This window comes from Nematostella vectensis, chromosome 14, assembly GCF_932526225.1.
Source record: "Nematostella vectensis chromosome 14, jaNemVect1.1, whole genome shotgun sequence".
Taxonomy (NCBI): domain Eukaryota; kingdom Metazoa; phylum Cnidaria; class Anthozoa; order Actiniaria; family Edwardsiidae; genus Nematostella; species Nematostella vectensis.
In genome coordinates this window covers 1,124,075-1,142,446 of record NC_064047.1, presented here as the reverse complement: position 1 = coordinate 1,142,446, position 18,372 = coordinate 1,124,075, and the positions used below count along the sequence as shown (strand labels likewise).

General features: G+C 41.1%; 1 protein-coding gene across 2 annotated transcripts; it reads left to right on the top strand.

Annotated features, from left to right (window-relative positions):
- Positions 1-1,095: 1,095 nt before the first annotated feature.
- On the top strand, positions 1,096-18,359 carry LOC5512819 (neuroglobin). 2 transcript variants are annotated; one of them, XM_048721829.1, is made up of 4 exons: positions 1,096-1,428; positions 10,444-10,727; positions 15,036-15,264; positions 18,105-18,359. In XM_048721829.1, the coding sequence occupies exons 2-4, from the start codon at positions 10,540-10,542 to the stop codon at positions 18,243-18,245; spliced, it is 558 nt and encodes a 185-aa protein (XP_048577786.1). In that variant the 5' UTR covers positions 1,096-1,428; positions 10,444-10,539; the 3' UTR covers positions 18,246-18,359. The 2 variants fall into 2 exon arrangements, with proteins under 2 accessions (XP_048577786.1, XP_048577787.1); XM_048721830.1 differs by lacking the exons at positions 1,096-1,428; positions 10,444-10,727 and adding an exon at positions 3,481-3,566.
- Positions 18,360-18,372: the final 13 nt, after the last annotated feature.

Here is an 18,372-nt window from a genome sequence, read left to right as displayed (position 1 = left end):
CGGAAGAGTGTTGACACCAAAATCAGATCCGGAAAGTACAAGCAAATTCAGATTCAACTCGATGAACTAGACGCTACAGCTAATACACTCAGAGAAGAAGAAGAGAGAAACACCGAGCAAATGAGAAAAAATAATGAGGAACGAAGTGAAACAACTAACCAAGAAAGACTAAGAGCTATAGATCGTAAAAATGAAGAGCTCAGCGAAAGAAATTCTGTCATAGATGAGACTTTGGAAGAGAATCAATTGGAGAGAGAAAATCTTGAAGAGAGAATGTCGTTGAAAGATCGTGTCAAAGCGATTTTTAAGAAATACGGATTTACAGTCGCTGCTGTCGTTACCGCTGTGGGCGTTGTTATCGGTGTTATTGTCTCTAATCTGAAAGCTGGGCTGACTAGTGTTGCAAAAGGTGTTGGAAATGGTCTGAAAACAATAGGCAAAAAATTAGGAGAAATACTCCCAGGAATGGTTGGTGTGATAGCTAGTTTCATATTTAGAACGGCGGGTGAAGTTGTTGGCTTTTTAGCTAAAAACGCTTGGCTTCTCATCGTCGCTGTCGTTCTGTACTTCGTAGAACGATTTAAAAGGAGACGGAAATCATAACAAATGGTATTACTCTACATTGAAGGGAACGTTGGTGACTTTACCGTCTATTTAGAACACCCTATTGAAAAGCCGCGGTTTATCGCGCTGCGAGGATGTGCGTTTCATAATCGTTGTAACAGTCTCTCAAGCGAGGGAACGGTCTCCGACGGTGAGAACATTATCCTCAGGATCCCCGCGGGGCAGTATACGATCGAGACGCTAAAACTTCAAATAGATGGGGGTATGCGTCTTGGTGAAAAGCCAATCTCTATTAGAGACTCGTCACTCGAGGTTCATCGAAACGTTGTGTTGAATGAGCCGCTTGCCTGCCTGTTAGGACTCAAGACCAGGGAGCTGGAAGCAAACACTCGCCACAAGATAAAGACGATAGGTCACGAGGCTATTTTTATCCACTGCGACCTTGTGAACGCGTCCGACTCCCTCCAACAAGGGGCGCCCTCACAAATCCTAGCAAGTGTAGAACTTGATGAAGGAAAGATATACCTCAATCCAAGCGATCCGGTACGGGTTAGCACCACATCAGTCGGTTACGTGAGTAGTCTCCGTCTTAGTATAAAGGGCGGTGACGGAAACACAATAGAGCGCGGTCTCTACCCGATACGTCTAATCTTAGAAATTACTTAAAGAATAAACTCTCCCCATAATAAAGCTATGGAAGAGTACAACTCAATCTACCCGAACGTACCCCGAGGGGTCAGCCCCTCGGGTGATAACTTCAGACTCCAAAAGATCCACGATGTTTTGGGAAGTTTGGAGCAGGAAGTTAAACATTACAAGAACGTGAGGAAAAAGTATAAACGAGCGCATAGCATGTTTTCAAAGGTAAGTGTGGGCTTAGGACTCGCATCCGTCATTCTTGGGTCTGGTGGTTTAGGAACTTCTCTGTCAGGTTTTGGTATCGTCGTTGGAGTTCCGTTGGGTGCTTTGGCTGGTGTTTTTGGTCTTACGTCTGTAGGCTGTGCGGCGGTTTCTAAACGACTGTCGCGAAAAGTCTCTAAGCACGACCAAACGGTGGCGATGGCAGAGGCGAAGGTGAATAGCATACGTGATTTGGTTTCTAAAGCTTTGAAAGACAACAAAATATCAGACGAAGAGTTCTCTTTAATCTTGAACGAGGTGGATAAGTTTGAGGCTCTAAAGCTGCAGATCCGTCAAAAGTCGGTAAGAGAGGACGAAAAAAACGTAAACATCACCAAGCTGAGGGAAACAGTAAGAGAAGAGATTTTGAAAGACCTGGCGAGTCGAGCCGCTCGGTGAAATTTCTGTTCGAAAGAACCCCCGTTGGATGGATCTATGAATTGAGATGCGTAAAGGACTGATTTAAAAACATCTTATATGTCATATAAGATGAAGTTTACAGAATTTGTGAAAAGGTACCCTTACTACTCACGCTTTAGGTTCTCTGCCGACGAGCATGGCGATGTGCAATTCGTTTTCAATGGGGACGAATACGATCCATTCGACAAGAATGGGAATCTAGTCAAGACGTTATACCACTTCCCCGGTGACAGCTGGAAACCTGAGAATATCCAGGATTTTCTAGTCGCCGACGACACACAAGCATACAAGGAAACGATCCAGCAACTGTTTGGGTTCCCAAAACAATACAGACTAGACGCGCGTGCAGAGTACAAGATATTGCCGTGGAACGAAAACCCTACGAGAAATAATTACGTCTCTTTCGATGTTTTTATAACACCAAAGGTGAAGACACACTTTGTTTTTAGGGACATATTCACCGACAGCTTGCTAGTATTCAGAACAGCAAAGGAGGCTAGTAGGTGGCTCGACGCCCCGAACCTCAGTTATTGGAGTCAAGCCTTAAATTTTGCTATGTTTTGCGCGACTGCTGGATGTGGTGTGACGCGTGACATGATTGACGACTCTCAAGTGGGGTCATTCTACAGATTTCACATCATTTTCACTATCAGACGAATATTAAACGAGCTACAATGTCCTCTTCCGAAAGATAAGCTTTTTAGTTGGAATAAAAACTTCTACAGCGAAGCAGCTTACCAAAAATTAAGGACAGAATTCCGAACTGGTGACGATTTCCGGTTCCTCGGACCGATAAATCATGGGTTAGGGAACGTTTATAATTATGATTATCACGGCTTGTCATCTTCTAACGACAAGTATAAGCCTTATGGCACCATTGATCAATTACACGACGAATGGGACGCTGCCAAAAGCGACCACGAACACATGAATCACTTTGAGATTGAGTACCTGAAAGACCTTAGAACTGGGTTTCAGTATGAGTGGTTCTTTCCGGAAAAATCGATGGGGTTAACCAAAGCTGGGTTGTCTAGGATAAACCAGAGCATCGAAGCCTTTGTTTACTGTATTCTAGGCGCGCAAGTTCAGACCCGGTCGTCAATCGTCGGTGATAGCGGTTCAGCTCAGGAAACGAAACAGGTCTTCACGAAACTCTTTGAAAGCGCGGTGGTGGAAAACAGTATATCGAAAAGTATACAACGGTATCAGTTTGCTTTACAACAGGCGAGACAAAAACTAGACCTGGCTTTCGCCCTCGGCTGTTGGTTAAGCCCATCGTATCTTGTGATAAATAACAACACTTCGATCGCTGGCTATAATAACAAGTTACAAAAAGCCACCACTGATATGAAACTGGGGCTGAATCCGATAAATAACGAGATAAAAACGATCCCAAAACATAATATGGGTCATTCAAAGATTGTGCTACCTCATACCGAGTCAGTCACGGCTCACAAACCGGAACCGGAGGCGAAAACTAACCCAAAGCCGGACGTGATTAAACCCACGAACACACAGCACGAAACTAACCTTGCCACGATCACAGCCTTTACGGCTGGTTTAGCTTGGTATCTATTCCGGTAACATGCGGGGTGCATGTGGACGGATGTGACGTACCGCAAGAAGACAATACCTGTCCACGTGTGCATACCAGACCACCCTGGCGACCGCGAACTCCCAATGTAAATACAAAACCTATTTTCAGAATCGCTAGTTGTTAGGGCGATTAGGAATGTATGTGTTTTGTAACGTGAGACGCGTTACAAAACTGAGTGGGCTAATGCTAATTTCCGTTACACGTTCTGCAATGGTGCTTTTGTCTATCGTGTTCGCATATTTGAGACCCTCCGCATAACTTACAAAAGGGTCTCTGTTTGCCGTGTCCACACATCCCTTTCCCCTTGCAGTCTTTACAGACATATCTTGCTCGTCTGTGCTCACAAATGCTACCGCCGTTACATTCTCTGCACCGCGTTTTTCTCCGGTTGTGAGGACAGATTTGCGATCCGTGACAATCTTTGCAATAATATTTCACTCTGCCATGAAGACACTTATAATCCGTTGTTCGCTTTACGGGGGATACTTTCGAGTCTTTCACCGTTTGGTTCTCCATTTCTATCAAACCGGTCATGTCCTTAAATCACTTTTCAATCCAACACGCGATACCCGCCTTCTAGCCGGCCGACGTCTACCTGGCGAAGCATTCTCCCAACATTTCCTTCTCTTGCTCATCCATGCACCAATCCCAAAACCTGTCAGGATGCCAAGCTACTGGCATTAGTTCGTCCTCCAGCTTTCTACGGAATCTCACCTTGTGTAGCTTCTCCGGGAGCTCCTCATGCACGAGACCCCACCTCCACGCCGCACGTAGCACCGCGACAATTTCGTGTAGACCCAAAAACCGCGCGTAGTTCATATGTACAATGAGATCGGTCGCGCCCCACTCCAAGCACAACCTCACAATCTCGAGGTTGCCAGATTCGGTGGCCGGTGTTATAGCATAGTCCGGGTCAAACTCGCTGAAGTTTTCTCTCAGCAGCTTTAGAACCTCAACGTGCCCATTGTACGCCGCCTCGGCGGTGGCCCAACCGACATCGACATCGGCACCTAGATCTATCAACAACTCAACAACCCCCACCTGACCTTCCGCCGCCGCAGCACCCATGGCCTCGGTCATGGCCTCTCCTCCGTCGGCACAATACTCGCCCATCACCTTCAAAACCTCTACGTGCCCGCCTTTCGCGGCCATGGACGCTGGATACACGAAGTCACAGGCGCCCGACTCACAACACATCTTAACGATCTCGGTGTGGCCGTTCATTGCGGCCCTGACCATCGGCTTTTCGAAATCCGTCGCACCCCAACTCTTACACAACCTCACGGTCTCGACGCACCCCTCCCACGCCGCGCGCTCCATAACGGCGTCAAAGTCTGCGGCTCCCCACCTCGCTAAGGTGGCGGCTTGATCCTCCACGGTGAGATTTGTAAGACTTCCAGCACTTTGCATATCCATTTTGTTATTACATCCACGTCTTTAAACCACTTTTTTCGAATTTTTTTAGACGTGTTAATTCACATCTACTCCGAACTGACAGTTTTCTGGAAATCCTGATTTCTCTGGAAATCAGGAAACATCATACCACACCAGGCGTACCCAGGACTGTGGCCACTTCTCTCGCTTTCCTACTGATGGTCAACTCGGAGACGCCCGTTCTTTCGGAGAATTTTTTAAGCGTAATATCGATCTTCTTTTGCCGTATCCAGTAATAGGTTAAAGCGACCGCAAAGGATTGTGGGCGAGCGCGATTCAACTCAGACGAGCGGTTCTTAGATCTGTAGTAGAGCTGGACCACCTCTCCCTTCTGTGCGGGGGACGCCGAGAATCTATCCATCACATCGCGAATGTGGTCCACGACGGTGGGAGACGTTCCGTGTAGTAAGTAATCTTTAGGCATGTTAATACTGAAGATTTTCAGACCCTTAAGGCAACTCTTCTTGCTCAATCCAAAAGTTTCCATCAAGGTTTTCGGTGTCTGACACTTACCAGACATCTTGTAGGCGTAGTAAATACACGCAAAGACGATCGCCTTCCGTGGGTCGCCGCGAAAAATCTGGCCTTTCGTCACCTGAGTGTATATCTCGTTAGCTTTGGCTACAATTACCCCGCTAAAACCCATGTTTTCCACATCCTTGTCAATATTTCTGTCCTCAGACCTACGTACCTGGACCCGACTTGGGTTCGAAGACCGTTTGCCGTCGGAATGTCCGTAAAAACCCCATTCCCTTTCGTGCGCGATCGCGCGCTGCATCTGTTCCCCGCACTCTAAGCAACTAGTGACCCCGTCTTCTGTGACTAGGTCGTCATGATTGCAAAGGGTGTTACTACTATCCTCGTCTCCCAAGGAGGCTCTACTAGTCTCGTATTCGGTGAGGGCTCGGTCAAACAGTGCAAATTCCGGCATGAGGGTGGGGATGTCAACCCTGGGTACAGGTCCGCCGGGGATATTGTATGGTGGTGGTGACCGATCTTCAACCATACGTTCAACCGTTTGTTCCTCCATTTTATTGAACTGTCCACGTCTTTAAGCCACTTTTCAATCCAACGCGCGATACCCGCCTTCTAGCCGGTCGGCGTCGAGGTCGGTCGCGCCCCACTCTTTACACAGCTCGACGATTCCAACGTGGCCATTCTCTGCCGCGTACGCCATGGCCCAGCCGATGTCCGTCGCACCCCACCCCCTGCACAACTCAACGATTCCGATATTACCACCCCCCGCTGCGTACACCATAGCCCAGTCAAAATCCGACGCCCCCCACTCTTTACACAGCTTGACGATCTCGCCGTGGCCGTGGAGTGCTGCGTTTATCATTGCGCCGTCAAAGTCTGTCGCACCCCACTCTCTACACAGTTCGACGATCTCGCCGTGGCCGTGGAGTGCTGCGGCCACCATTGCGCCGTCAAAGTCTGTCGCGCCCCACTCTTTAAACATCTCCACGATCTCGACATGCCCACCACACGCCGCCTGCACCATGGCCTCGTCGGAGCCCGTCGCGCCGCGCCCTCTACACACCTCTACGATCTCGATGTGACCACCATACGCTGCGGTTGCCATCGCTCTGTCGAGGTCCTTCACCGTAAGATTCTCCAACTGATCCACTGTCTGTTCCTTCATTTTATTAGACTGTTCATGTCTTTAGACTACTTTCTCAAGTTATTTCTAGACGTGAGCTAAAGTCTCCGCACCACATTCGTGGACTAGTATCTTATCCATCTTTTTTCGCCATACCGTGGCATGGAGACTAACATTGCTAGAGTACCAAGGACAATTGTCGCCGCTCCGGCCACAAACCCAACGGGGTCGAAGCTTCCGTATTCTGAGTCTTCATAGTAATCAGCGTTACAACAGCAGTGTTCAGGCCCCGCATCCGCAGTGTCACTCACATTCACCTCCAGCACCGGACAACCGCCGGCTGTAGCCGCATCGTTTTTAATCTTCACCTCCGTCTTTAATGTCATTTTATCTAGGACCCCATACGTCTTTAGACCAGAATAGCCCCCAGGCTCCCCCTAGGTGCGACACGTGACAAAGTGATTGACAGGTTTTCGACAAAGTGATTGACAGGTGGGCGTGGCTATCACGTGACAAAGTGATTGACAGGTTTTTTACAAAGTGATTGACAGGTGGGCTTGGCTATCACGTGACAAAGTGATTGACAGGTGGGCTTGGTCGTGCAAGAGATCTCTGGCAAACTCGCGCATGCGCAGGTCGCGAGGCTTGGCGGAGGTGTGCGGAGACTTTTGCGCCATTTTTGGAATGAAATTCGGGATGATGAAAACTTTGCGCCAGCTGCGCCAAAACCCTACTACTGATACTTACTTGTCCAAATATGGTTAGCGTGAAACATTGTTTCAAGAAGCATCATTTTCTGGTGTATCCTAAAAGCAGGGGCATGGGTGCGTCCTTTTCTCCTTTAATGGGTTTCTTTAGATGGATGAAACTTAGTTGTCCAAATATGGTTAGCATGGAACACTGTTTCAAAAAGCATCATTTTCTGATGTTTCCTAAAAGCAGGCGCACGCGTGCAAGCTGTCCGTTTCTCCTTATGCGTTTCCTTAGATGGATGAATGAGTCGGCCGCACCTTAGACCAAGGCAAGGATTTGTTTGAAGCCGACGTAGGGACAGCTTTTTTACGCTATTATCGACCTCACAGGCATGTAGAGCGACACGTACCTACAGTTAAGACTTTCTTGACGCTTTTAACCTTTCCTTAAATCCATTTGAAAGGCCTTAAAAGGTCAAGCATTGCACAACTGCAAAACATTATCTACATTAAGCTACATTAGCTTCAGCTACAGGAGCATTGTAATTAAAGTACTTAAAAACACAATAAAACCATTTACATTGTGCAAGTAATAGTGTATACTTAAACTATTTTGAAATCCTAGGTAGTATATTACATTCACAAGCAAATACACTTGCAAGTACATATTCAATAATGAAAATTTCTTCCCTTTTGCCTATACGCCCCTTGAAACTATCATTGCGTGCCGTATGATAGAATTACGTACGTCTAAAGTGTAGAGTGTAAAGTTGATATGCAGGATGACCTCTAATTATAATCACGAAATACTACTTAGAACAAATGGGCCTCTTAGAAAGTGACAATATTACATTTTATAAGATCAGTAAAACAAGAGAGAAAATTGCCAATGCAAAATTTGTAGGTACGTGTACTATGTACTGCATTTTTCGAAGTTTGTATAGAATAATGAAAAAAAAATGTGTTGCAACTACAAGCTATAATTCGAGTAAAAATAACACAAAGTTAAAAATGCTAAAACATGAAAAATTTTAATACGACGAATTGAACAATGGCAAACACATTTAATAACTATTTATTTATTTAAATGTGTTTAAATAATCCAATATTCCAACCCATGAAATATTGAGTGACATCTTATGTGACAACCGAATGCAGACAAAGTGTTTTTATTTTGCAAAATCGAATATGGTTTTCAGTTTGTTTTTTATCCCAACGTAAATGAGCTCAAAGAGATTACACGAAATATGAAAAAGTGAGATGATAAAAAAAATTATCACAATTTACTATGACCCAATGATTGGACACGTACTTTTTTCTGTTCACGAAATAATGCTGCTTCATAATTTAAGGAATAAATAAGGAAAAGCAAAAAAAAGACCATTTAATTTCATCAAGATTTTAAAAAAAGTGTAAGCACAAGCTATATAAAAAAATGTATGTTTTATGTTAAAAACATGAGGTATACTAAAATACATATATCAGCGATGTGACATACCAAACAATAAGGAAAAAAGGAATTATTATGAATGTAAAGAAAAGGACGTCAGACATAATTAAGAGTTTCCATTAATTCAGATCAAGGGATTAATTGGGGGAATATAGTCAGGTGTTAAGCCTAAGGTGCAATGTATTATTTAGATAATTCATTTTCTGATTATCTTGTTCCTACATGCTTTTCAAGTTTGCAATCGCTCGACTGAAATCGTTCTTGTGATAAAAGCAACTTTGCGATGCTCTTTTCATTTCGGAGATCAGATGTTTCAAGAAGATAAGTGTTGCACAATCGACCCTGAGGAAACAGCTTTCAACTACATTTTGGCCTGCGAACTGCGCTGAAAATTTAATCATTGTTCAAAAGACACTTTGATGTTACGAAGCTCTTTATATTTAAAATGACAGGTTGAAGAGCGAATTCAACTCGTAATAAGACGTGCCCTCTTCCAACAAATGTATCAAATGATTTGTTTGAAAATGGTATTAGTAGAGGCTTAACATAAAGCTCATGTCCTATTAAGGATTACATAACGCTATTTCTTCATCGGCAGAGGTGAATCTTGCAAAGCAGAAAGACGCTAAAAAGTTTAATGACATTTTATTTATCAGTAGATTAATACTTCTATATTCAAGGAAAAGGCCTATTTTGCATGGAATGCTAAACGTTATCCAACAAAAAAGTTAACCTTCAGGAAATTATGGAATAGGAATAAGTGAAATGTACAACAGAATATGTCATCGCGTCAATTATTGCATATTTTTTTTGGAAATGGAAGTGAAGGGCAATTTCAAACTCACGGATCTTACGGTTTAAGCGTCAAAACGTGAGGTGTGTTTATCTGCAAGCGCACTTTTCTTGATTTTCCAAGATTAGAAACAAAGCTCACACAATACCATCTCAAAAAACTGGGAAAATTGATTTGTCATTAATAAAAGCTGATAAAAAGCAGAAAAGGACTTTTTGTTCATTTATGAGTGGGCTTTAGGCTTTGCTCGGGGGCTTCTGCTGTCACGAAATCTTAAAGTGAATTTCATTTAAAACATTTTAAATAACAAGTTGCAGTATTACTTAAATAAGCGTATAATTAAAAAAAAATCGAACTGGAACCATACAACAGTTCTAAAAGTTACCGCTGTAGAGCTTTTTATATCAAAACGTTAAACGAATCATCGTTTTTAAATCAAACAAAGTGCGCAATTAAGCCTTCTAAAATCATATTGTAATTTGATTGGTGACATTGCGAAACGCTCCGTGTATGTTTTGGTAAACTACCCCAAGTTTTTATTAGATTGCTTGGGGCTACGGTGAACGAAAGATTCTCAACACATAGTTTCACGACTGTATAGGCAATTAAAGCAGCGTTTAATATTCCCTCAAGATATCAATCAGTTGCTCAGAAAAAGTCTTGCAGTGTTCAGAATATAAGCACTTTAGATAAACCGAGCCAAACGCAAATCCTAATGGAGAACAAGGTCGGGATTTCATTGGTTGCCTTAATTGGCTTGACCTAACGTGATGTAGAGCGAAACATCAAACAAAAACGAACAGGGTCTACAGAATTACGGAAAACTGTTTGATGTTCCCACGGCGCCCCTATTGTATTTCAACCCAAAATAGCTTAGTGGTTCAGGAGCCGTAGCGGAAGCAACCGCGTATGTTGATGTATGTTGAAATCGCGCACGTGATCGGGATGATTGTAAACTTAATCTTACACTCTTCCTCCCGTGTATCCATAAAGACCTGCGATCGGAGAGCAAATTAGTCACTTCTTCACGCCACAGAGTAGATCAGGGAGCGAAACGGAAACGACGAGGCGATCACAAAGAACATCACCATGGGCTGTGCTTCATCGCTAGCCACTCAAACGAAACTTCTGAAGGGACATCTACCAACTTGCGAGACGCAATATTTGACAAAAGTTGATCAACTTCCGTTGACAGAGACGCAGAAATATTATATCAAGCAGTCTTGGATGGGGCTAGAGAGTAATAAAGGGGAACTTGGGATTGAGATTTTTCTAAGGTGAGAGATTCCCTCTTTTTTAAGTTCGCACACAAACTTTTTTACTCTTTTTTATTTAGTGAGGAAGGATGTCGACGATGAAAAAAAACTAATTTACTTCGGTCCCCTTTGCATTTCATTCTATCTGTTCTTCAAACCTGTCTCTCTCTGTCTTTCTTCATATATAAATATTTGTGTTTCTAAGAAAAATTCCAAATTTCCGAGTCGATTTTTGGAGTTATAAACATATTTACCATGACGCGGATCAGTTTAGAATTATGTACGGATAACTAAAGTAATGCCACAGAGGTCCTAATCAAATGGTTTAACTGTGCACTTTACGGCGTCAAATTGATAGCCATCGGAATTTTTTATAAAGGGAGGAAACATTTCTGGTCAAACAAAAGGCACTTATCGCGAGAGAAAAAACACAAAGAAAATTGAATGAAATTACGGATAAATTCATTCTCTAAACACCGGCAGTAATGTCACTAAATTTTCACTTAATGTATCCGACATTAATCAGTTTTCTATATTGATCGTGGTTTGGTGTATGCGATAGTGTCATGGCTACAAGGTATTTATTAAGTTGACAAGTCTTGTAGGCGGGCTGCAAGACATCTAACCGAGTTATTTAATCAATGACAATTCTTGTGCGGGAAGGTACTAATCCAGAATCGTAAAAAATACACATTAATAAACCTAACTGTTTGTTTATAATGATTAACATAATTTTGCTTAGCCTTTATATGATTATCATCGTTATTTATCATTATTATATCGATTAAATCATTGTGTGCTTACAAAAATGAAGCGACAGCGGTTAGCATAAATGAGGCTTGTAGTAGGGAGGAGGGGAGGGGGGGGTGACTTTGTGGCTGCTTACTTTAACAATAGCCATATTTTAGACGTTTTTGTGTAATAATTACAAATAACAGAAAAAAAAGGATGTTGTTTTTATTGTAAATCAGACATTTTCTGTAAATATATATTTTGGGAATTGTAAACATGTTGGGACGTGCGGCTCCATTCGGCTCCACTTGATCGAGTTAATGATGTTTTGAGATATAAAAGGCAATACCCTTGTAATTCATAGTACCAAAAAGGAAGGAAATGAAGTCCTGTGACGGTCTTTATATTTCCCAGCGTGGATTCCTTGCTTGTGATTGCTTTTAATAAGGATTATATGGACGCTGAACATCTTCAGAATACCAAATGTATGGCAACAACGGAAGCAAAGAGCAGCTAACTTTTTTTTAAGACAGACATGAACAGACAATTATATAGATTCCGTCTGATGTGTTTCCCACGCGATTGAGAGAACTATGAAAACATTCGTTTGGTATTTGGTTATACTATGTTTGGGGAAGTTGGTATTGTTAAGTTCAATTTGTTTTTCCTTTTCGAATAAGCTAACAATCTGACATCTCACCATCAAATGTCTAAGAAATCTCAGCAAAGTCTAAGAAATCTTTGCGTCAAATGTCTAAGAAATCGCACACAAAAAGTCTATATCAATTGCTCATCATTTGCAAACAAACAAACCAGAAAATCGAGTCAATAATACAAGATCAAGTTTCGCAAAATTCAAGTATTTCACTCTTAGGTCCACTTGTAAAAATATTAGATGACCTTTTCAGTTTCGAAGGTTATTAATGGCATTATCATTAACAAAAAGTTATAAGATCAGAATCAAACTAAGTAATCATTTGTGACCATGCTAGTCACAAATGATCAAGTTTTAGACGGGGCGGTTCTCAATTTATAATTTACTAGCGACCAGCTATTACTAAGAGAGCAAATGAAGAAATGAGGTTTTCAAGCCGGAAAAAAGCACCGATCGGTACTTGTAGACTAAAATGGACAGGAAATAAACACATTCCAGAAAAAAAAGAAAAAGAAGAGTTGATATGGAAACCGTTTTGTTATAGTTTTCCATTTGTGTCTCAAAATTTTAAAGTGAAAAATCATTAATGTGAGAAACAATACGTGACATGCTCTTAGAGATCACGTGTCCTTTTGTGTGGCAAATTCAAACAAAAATAATATATATATATAAAGACATAAAATCTTTAAATGAAAATAAACCCTTTCTGAAAAAAAAAACCTTCTTCGTTTTATTCGTTAGCGCTGAATAAGTTGCTTTTTGTTGTTGCTATTTTGCCGCCAAAAAGCCGGAAGCGCGCGCGTTTGGCACCCAAACAGTCACGTGATCTCTTAGCGCAAGTCTTATTATGCACAAACTCAGCCAAATAGGATCATAATTGTTGTTTATTTTATAGAAATTTAAAATTGATTAATCTTAGTTCTATTCTATAGGGGCTTTCCTAATTTTCCAAAGTGGATAATAAGGCTCATACAAGTATTAGTCTTCATCGGAGCACTTCTTTTGCAGTTCTCGAATTGCATATTTCTTGGTGGTGATCAAATACTCGTAGAAAAAAAATTCTTTTGTCAAAGAGACGTTTAAAGCCGATAATTTGAAGATAGGCAGATTCTTGCTTTTGACTAGTTGCAATCATTGGTTTACAAGGAAGCCATATATTTTTAAATGATATCTGTTATTAATGTTTCACCAAGAAATATTTAATGTGCTTTCAGCTCGATATAAAATAGAATAAATGCTTGACATTCGCACAAAAAGGTTCTTCAAAGCGCCAAGAACAATCCAGTGGCCCTTGAGGCTATTTTGTTTTACACTGTATTTGTTCCGTAAATGCTTCTATGATTCTAGCAATCCAATTGTAATTGTTCGAAAAACAGATAATGGCAAGAGAGTATGCTCTCTTGGTAGAAATTAAACATATAATCTCACGGTCATCCTTCTAAAATACTCCCCCCCCCCCCCTGCAAATAGACAACCACTAAGCAACATCTAGGGTCTGCTACCCTCCAGCGCAGAGCTTTCTGTGTCGCACGTTTCCATTGCTTCACGTTATTGATGCGGAGCAAAGGAAACGAGCGAAGCGACACAGAAAGCTCTGCGTTGGAGGGTAAGTGTTTGCACGAGGGCGTGTAGACATCATCCAAGACCCGGTCATTAACTCGTGGGTTATACCTCATAACTAAAGAAGAAGTATCAATGACGTTGGTCTTATGGGCTAGCTTAAGTCGTTTACCTGCCATTTTCGCAAAGACGTCTATGCTTTTACCAAAAATTTCTTAGAGTCTTTCCCAAGCAAAGTAACAGAATCCTTATAATACGAGGGCGTGTAGACATCATCCAAGACCCGGCCATTAACTCGTGGGTTATACCTCATAACTAAAGACGTTGGTCTTATGGGCTAGCTTAAGTCGTTTACCTGCCATTTTCCAAAAAATATTCCTAGAGTCTTTCCCAAGCAAAGTAACAGAATCCTTATGATATTTACTTGGATGCAGCATGCCGAAAATAAGATAAAAGCAGGGGCGTATGCGTTATATATTATTCCATCCCCTTCCATATGGTCAGTTTAATTAACCGTAGATTATTTGCCATATCAATAAAGTTACCATATATCGGTATTTTCTTATATCAAAGACATCGAGGGTACAATATCTCGACACCATTTTTGCTAGGCTATGGCTTTTTCAAAAATGTATCAAGAATGCGCCTATAACTACCTTTTAAACAGCCTAAAGCGCGGTCTTAGAAAATCTATTAATGTTCCGGGATCCGAGTATTTAAATTCTCCTTAGGGCAACTTTGGCATAAACAATTCCTACGTGAATCATTAACGAAAGGCAAATATGGCGAGCTTTCATAGAATACTGCACTACAATACTGTATTGCATCAAAAAAGGTTAGGAAAGTCAAAGAAGTTTTTCGAGCTCTATCGCATCTATAACTGTTTGACTGAATTTTATTTTACCCGAGGCATTTTATGAATATATGGTGGGGATACATTAGGAGGAACTGGTACTGAATCATGAAAATGAGAGCCCATTACTTAGGAAGTAGAACGAGCGATAAATCCTTAAGAAATCCATCAAACAAACAAACACACTCGTCGGTTTTATAGCTTGTCCCTGCTATATCAAGTAAGCTTAACCTTTTTAAACACCCCCCTCTACCATCTCCATCAACATCAAAAAGCCCCTCTTTATTCCTTTGGAAGCATACAAAATATAATGTTACATTTTTACAAGAGAACAAATGATTTTGTAGAAATATACCTATTTCAATAAACGTTGTCATCGCGAACGTCAAATGGCAATTGCCAAATGGCAGGTCTACGACCGAAAGGTGTTTATGGGTAGTAATTATTTGTAAAACACTGTACCCAACACTGTACCCAAATTTTCTGCCATGTTGTGAATTCGGCGATTTCATCAATTTTTTTTGTTCAGATTATTCTCAGAGAATCCTACATTGCAACTGATGTTTCCGGAATTCAGGGAATACTCCACATTAGAGGAACTGAAGGAAAGCCGGAGCCTACAGGGACACACAAAACGCGTGATGAAAGTGGTGGAGAACGCGGTTAACAGCCTCGAGGATGGACACGCCCTAATGGAGTATCTACAAGAACTGGGCCGACGACACAAGACCAGGCAGATCAAGCCAACAGTGTCCAACGTAAGTCAAGGGCGGATCCAGGAGGGAAGACTATGGGGGTGGGGGTTGATCACCCCCATTATGGATGAATTACTGGTACGCTCTTTATACTCTCGAGCCTAAAACGTCATTTTTGTTCTTCATAACATAGTTGACCTAGTCCCCTCTTCTAACGATTAAAAGTTAGGGTGCACAAAACAGTAAAACAACAGGAAATCGACTCGATTGAACGACATTATGATAAAACAGTGCAAATTTTCCAGCCTTCTTGGTATGATCGATGCATAAAGGTTCCATTCTATATGTAACAGGTTACAAAGTGAAGTAAATAGCAAGGAGGGAAAGTGTAGAGTACAGGAGATTAATGTAATTCTCACATCAGAAGATGGAGGAAAGGTGGCGACCGAACAGTTTCAATTTTTCAAAGTCCTGGAAAGCCATTTAAGCTCTGGAAACTAAAGTTGGCGAATGGATAAGACGAGATTTTCCGAGATAGCGATTTCAGGGTTTTAAAATCAGAGTCAATCTATAAAGAAAATCATCTGATTTTGTATTTAATATCTAAAATGTTTGGGAGGTTTTGGGCATTGATAGTGCCCAAACCATTCGCTACTTCTCCCTCTAAACAAGAAATCTGACGCACTGAGAACCTTTCTAAGCTAGAAACAATAAGCAATTAGCGGATGAGTACTTTTAGCTGATTTTTTGTCGAAATGAGCCGATACAGTTCGATTGCCTTGACTTATGTCATTACATCGGAAGATGATTACTGTTTTGAGCCTGGTAGGGGGTTAGGGCTAATTAGCTGTCATATCACCGGTAATGTGCATAGGTTTAGGCTAGAATCCAAGATAACATTGACTATGTCTTGATTAAGGAGGCTCCCTACAGTTTTTTATGGTAGCCATTCCACTTATATTTGTAGGTTGCAGTTCTACTAACGCAAAATCACCTTGTTCACCCAATATTGTAGGCCGAATTATTTGATACAATATAACCATCTGAAAATCATCTAAGTTTGATACTACGTTTGATACTACATTTATGACCGAATTTAATAGAAAATATCGCAATAGCAATAGAAATGGCAGCCATCTAACACTTTGCTAAGGTGACAAAATTCTGGCCGACAGAGAGGCTTTTCCAAGTACCTTGATCTATTACTTGTGTGCGTTTCTAATGGGGATAAAATAAACAGGGTTGTTCTTCTAGAAAATCACATTCGTCACACTCGAGTGGAGAAGTGCTCTAGAAGATAGCAGAGTAGACTTCCTGAGTATGTAGTATGATCCGTTTTCAGGTTTCCATTTAATGGCGTACAAATTTGATTCCATTAAAAGTGCAGTTATTCTAGAAACAAATACGTCCCAAGTGTTAAAAAAAAGAAGAAATGTTTATTTACCTCCCAGAATATAGAATTTGCTTCCCTCGAAGTGCAGTTCTTCTAGAAAAAACATTTTTCAATTGTCTAGCATACACATCTCCGTAGATACATCTGCTTCTCTCGCTTTAACCCAATTGTAGCCTTCCGAAATATATAGAAATTGGTGTGGTCGATGGGCTAAATTAAAAATGACGATGTTCTCTTGTAAAACAAGAATGGGTAATCGCTATATTTTTTTTACTTCAATTGCAACATGAACACGATTTCCTCATTCTTAGAAGTCTCCAGTATTAATTAGAGTTTCTCGTTAATCTGTTCGTCAATATCCCCCCCCTCAAATTATCAGTGCTTTAAAGCAGCCAGGATATCAGATCGTGTAACAAATAGCATGACGGATTTGCGTAGTTTCTGACCTTTCTCCTCTTTTCTACCTTCTGATCAGCAAGGAGGGTGGGGAAAGAGGCTTTTTTATGAGAAAATTCTGGTAGAAATCTCTTTGAAATGAACAACTAAGACCCCGACAGTGGCAGCAACACATTTTTTACCCAAAAATTCACATACGATGCATGCTCAATGAATGGTGTTAGAAGTATCATTAAATATTTGATCTTCATGTAAGTCAGTAGCTAGGAAATGGGAAAACCATTTAAAAATAGTCCGTGTAAATTTTACTTGGTAGTAGCAGCCTAGCAATCGGCTAGTTAAGCATTTTTTTTATCATTGTAAGTTAAATAGATAACACTAACTACAAACGAATTAGGTACATGAAGGTAGCCCAAAGCTTTTAGATAAATAGTAAGAAAAGTTTAGTTGGGTAATATTATCATCGTCATTATCATTGTTTATATACTAAACAGCGACTTCTTGGGATTCAAGAAAAACATCGAAACCGTCCATGTTTAGGTGCTGAATTCACTAGTGAAAAAAAAACCCGGCGGTTTCAGCTGTTCATCGCAAGTGGAAAGCAATACTTCCTGAAACATCTTACTTAGTCTCAAGCACGCCTGTGCGCAATTTGTTACTACACTCAAAAGAACATACACATCAAGAAGTGCATTAAGAGGCTTCCCGCTTAGGGTAGCATTTCTTCTCATCGGTACGCACACGGGTGAAAGGTAGTAGGTTATTACAAGCACCGTATTTGAAATAGAATATGAAGCTTTGTAGACCGAGGCACGTACGACGGAAAAGACTCTTAACCCGATCTTTAGTTTTCGAAAACGAATTAACGATGGATTTACAGTGATAAATAAGCGGTTTATGTTACGAGAAACAACACGTATGGAGAATCTAAAAAGTTCATAATTACATACTGTAATAACAATAATAATGATAATGAAAAGAGATAAGATAATCTTTTTTTGTGATGTAATTTATTGCACCAATTAATTCTTGTCGGTCTTTCTGTTTTGGCGAAATAGACTATGCGACCCAGTTCAAAACAGAGCTCTGTCATATTCTTTTCATTTCATTTCAGCTTCAGGAAATCTCCCAGGCAATAAACGAAACATTCGAAGAAAATCTCGGAATTAAATGGACTGTGGAAATAGCGGAATCATGGAAACTTCTTTTGGACTATGTGATGGCGATGATCATCCGGGGACTACGATCGCCTTAATCACGTGACAAGAGATGACATAAGCTAACTAATGTGCCAGATGATTAGGGTGAAATTCTCTTTGGCCTGGTTCCCAAGCAATAAATCTTCTAGTCTGGAGGCAAGAGATGCACATAAAAAAACAGAT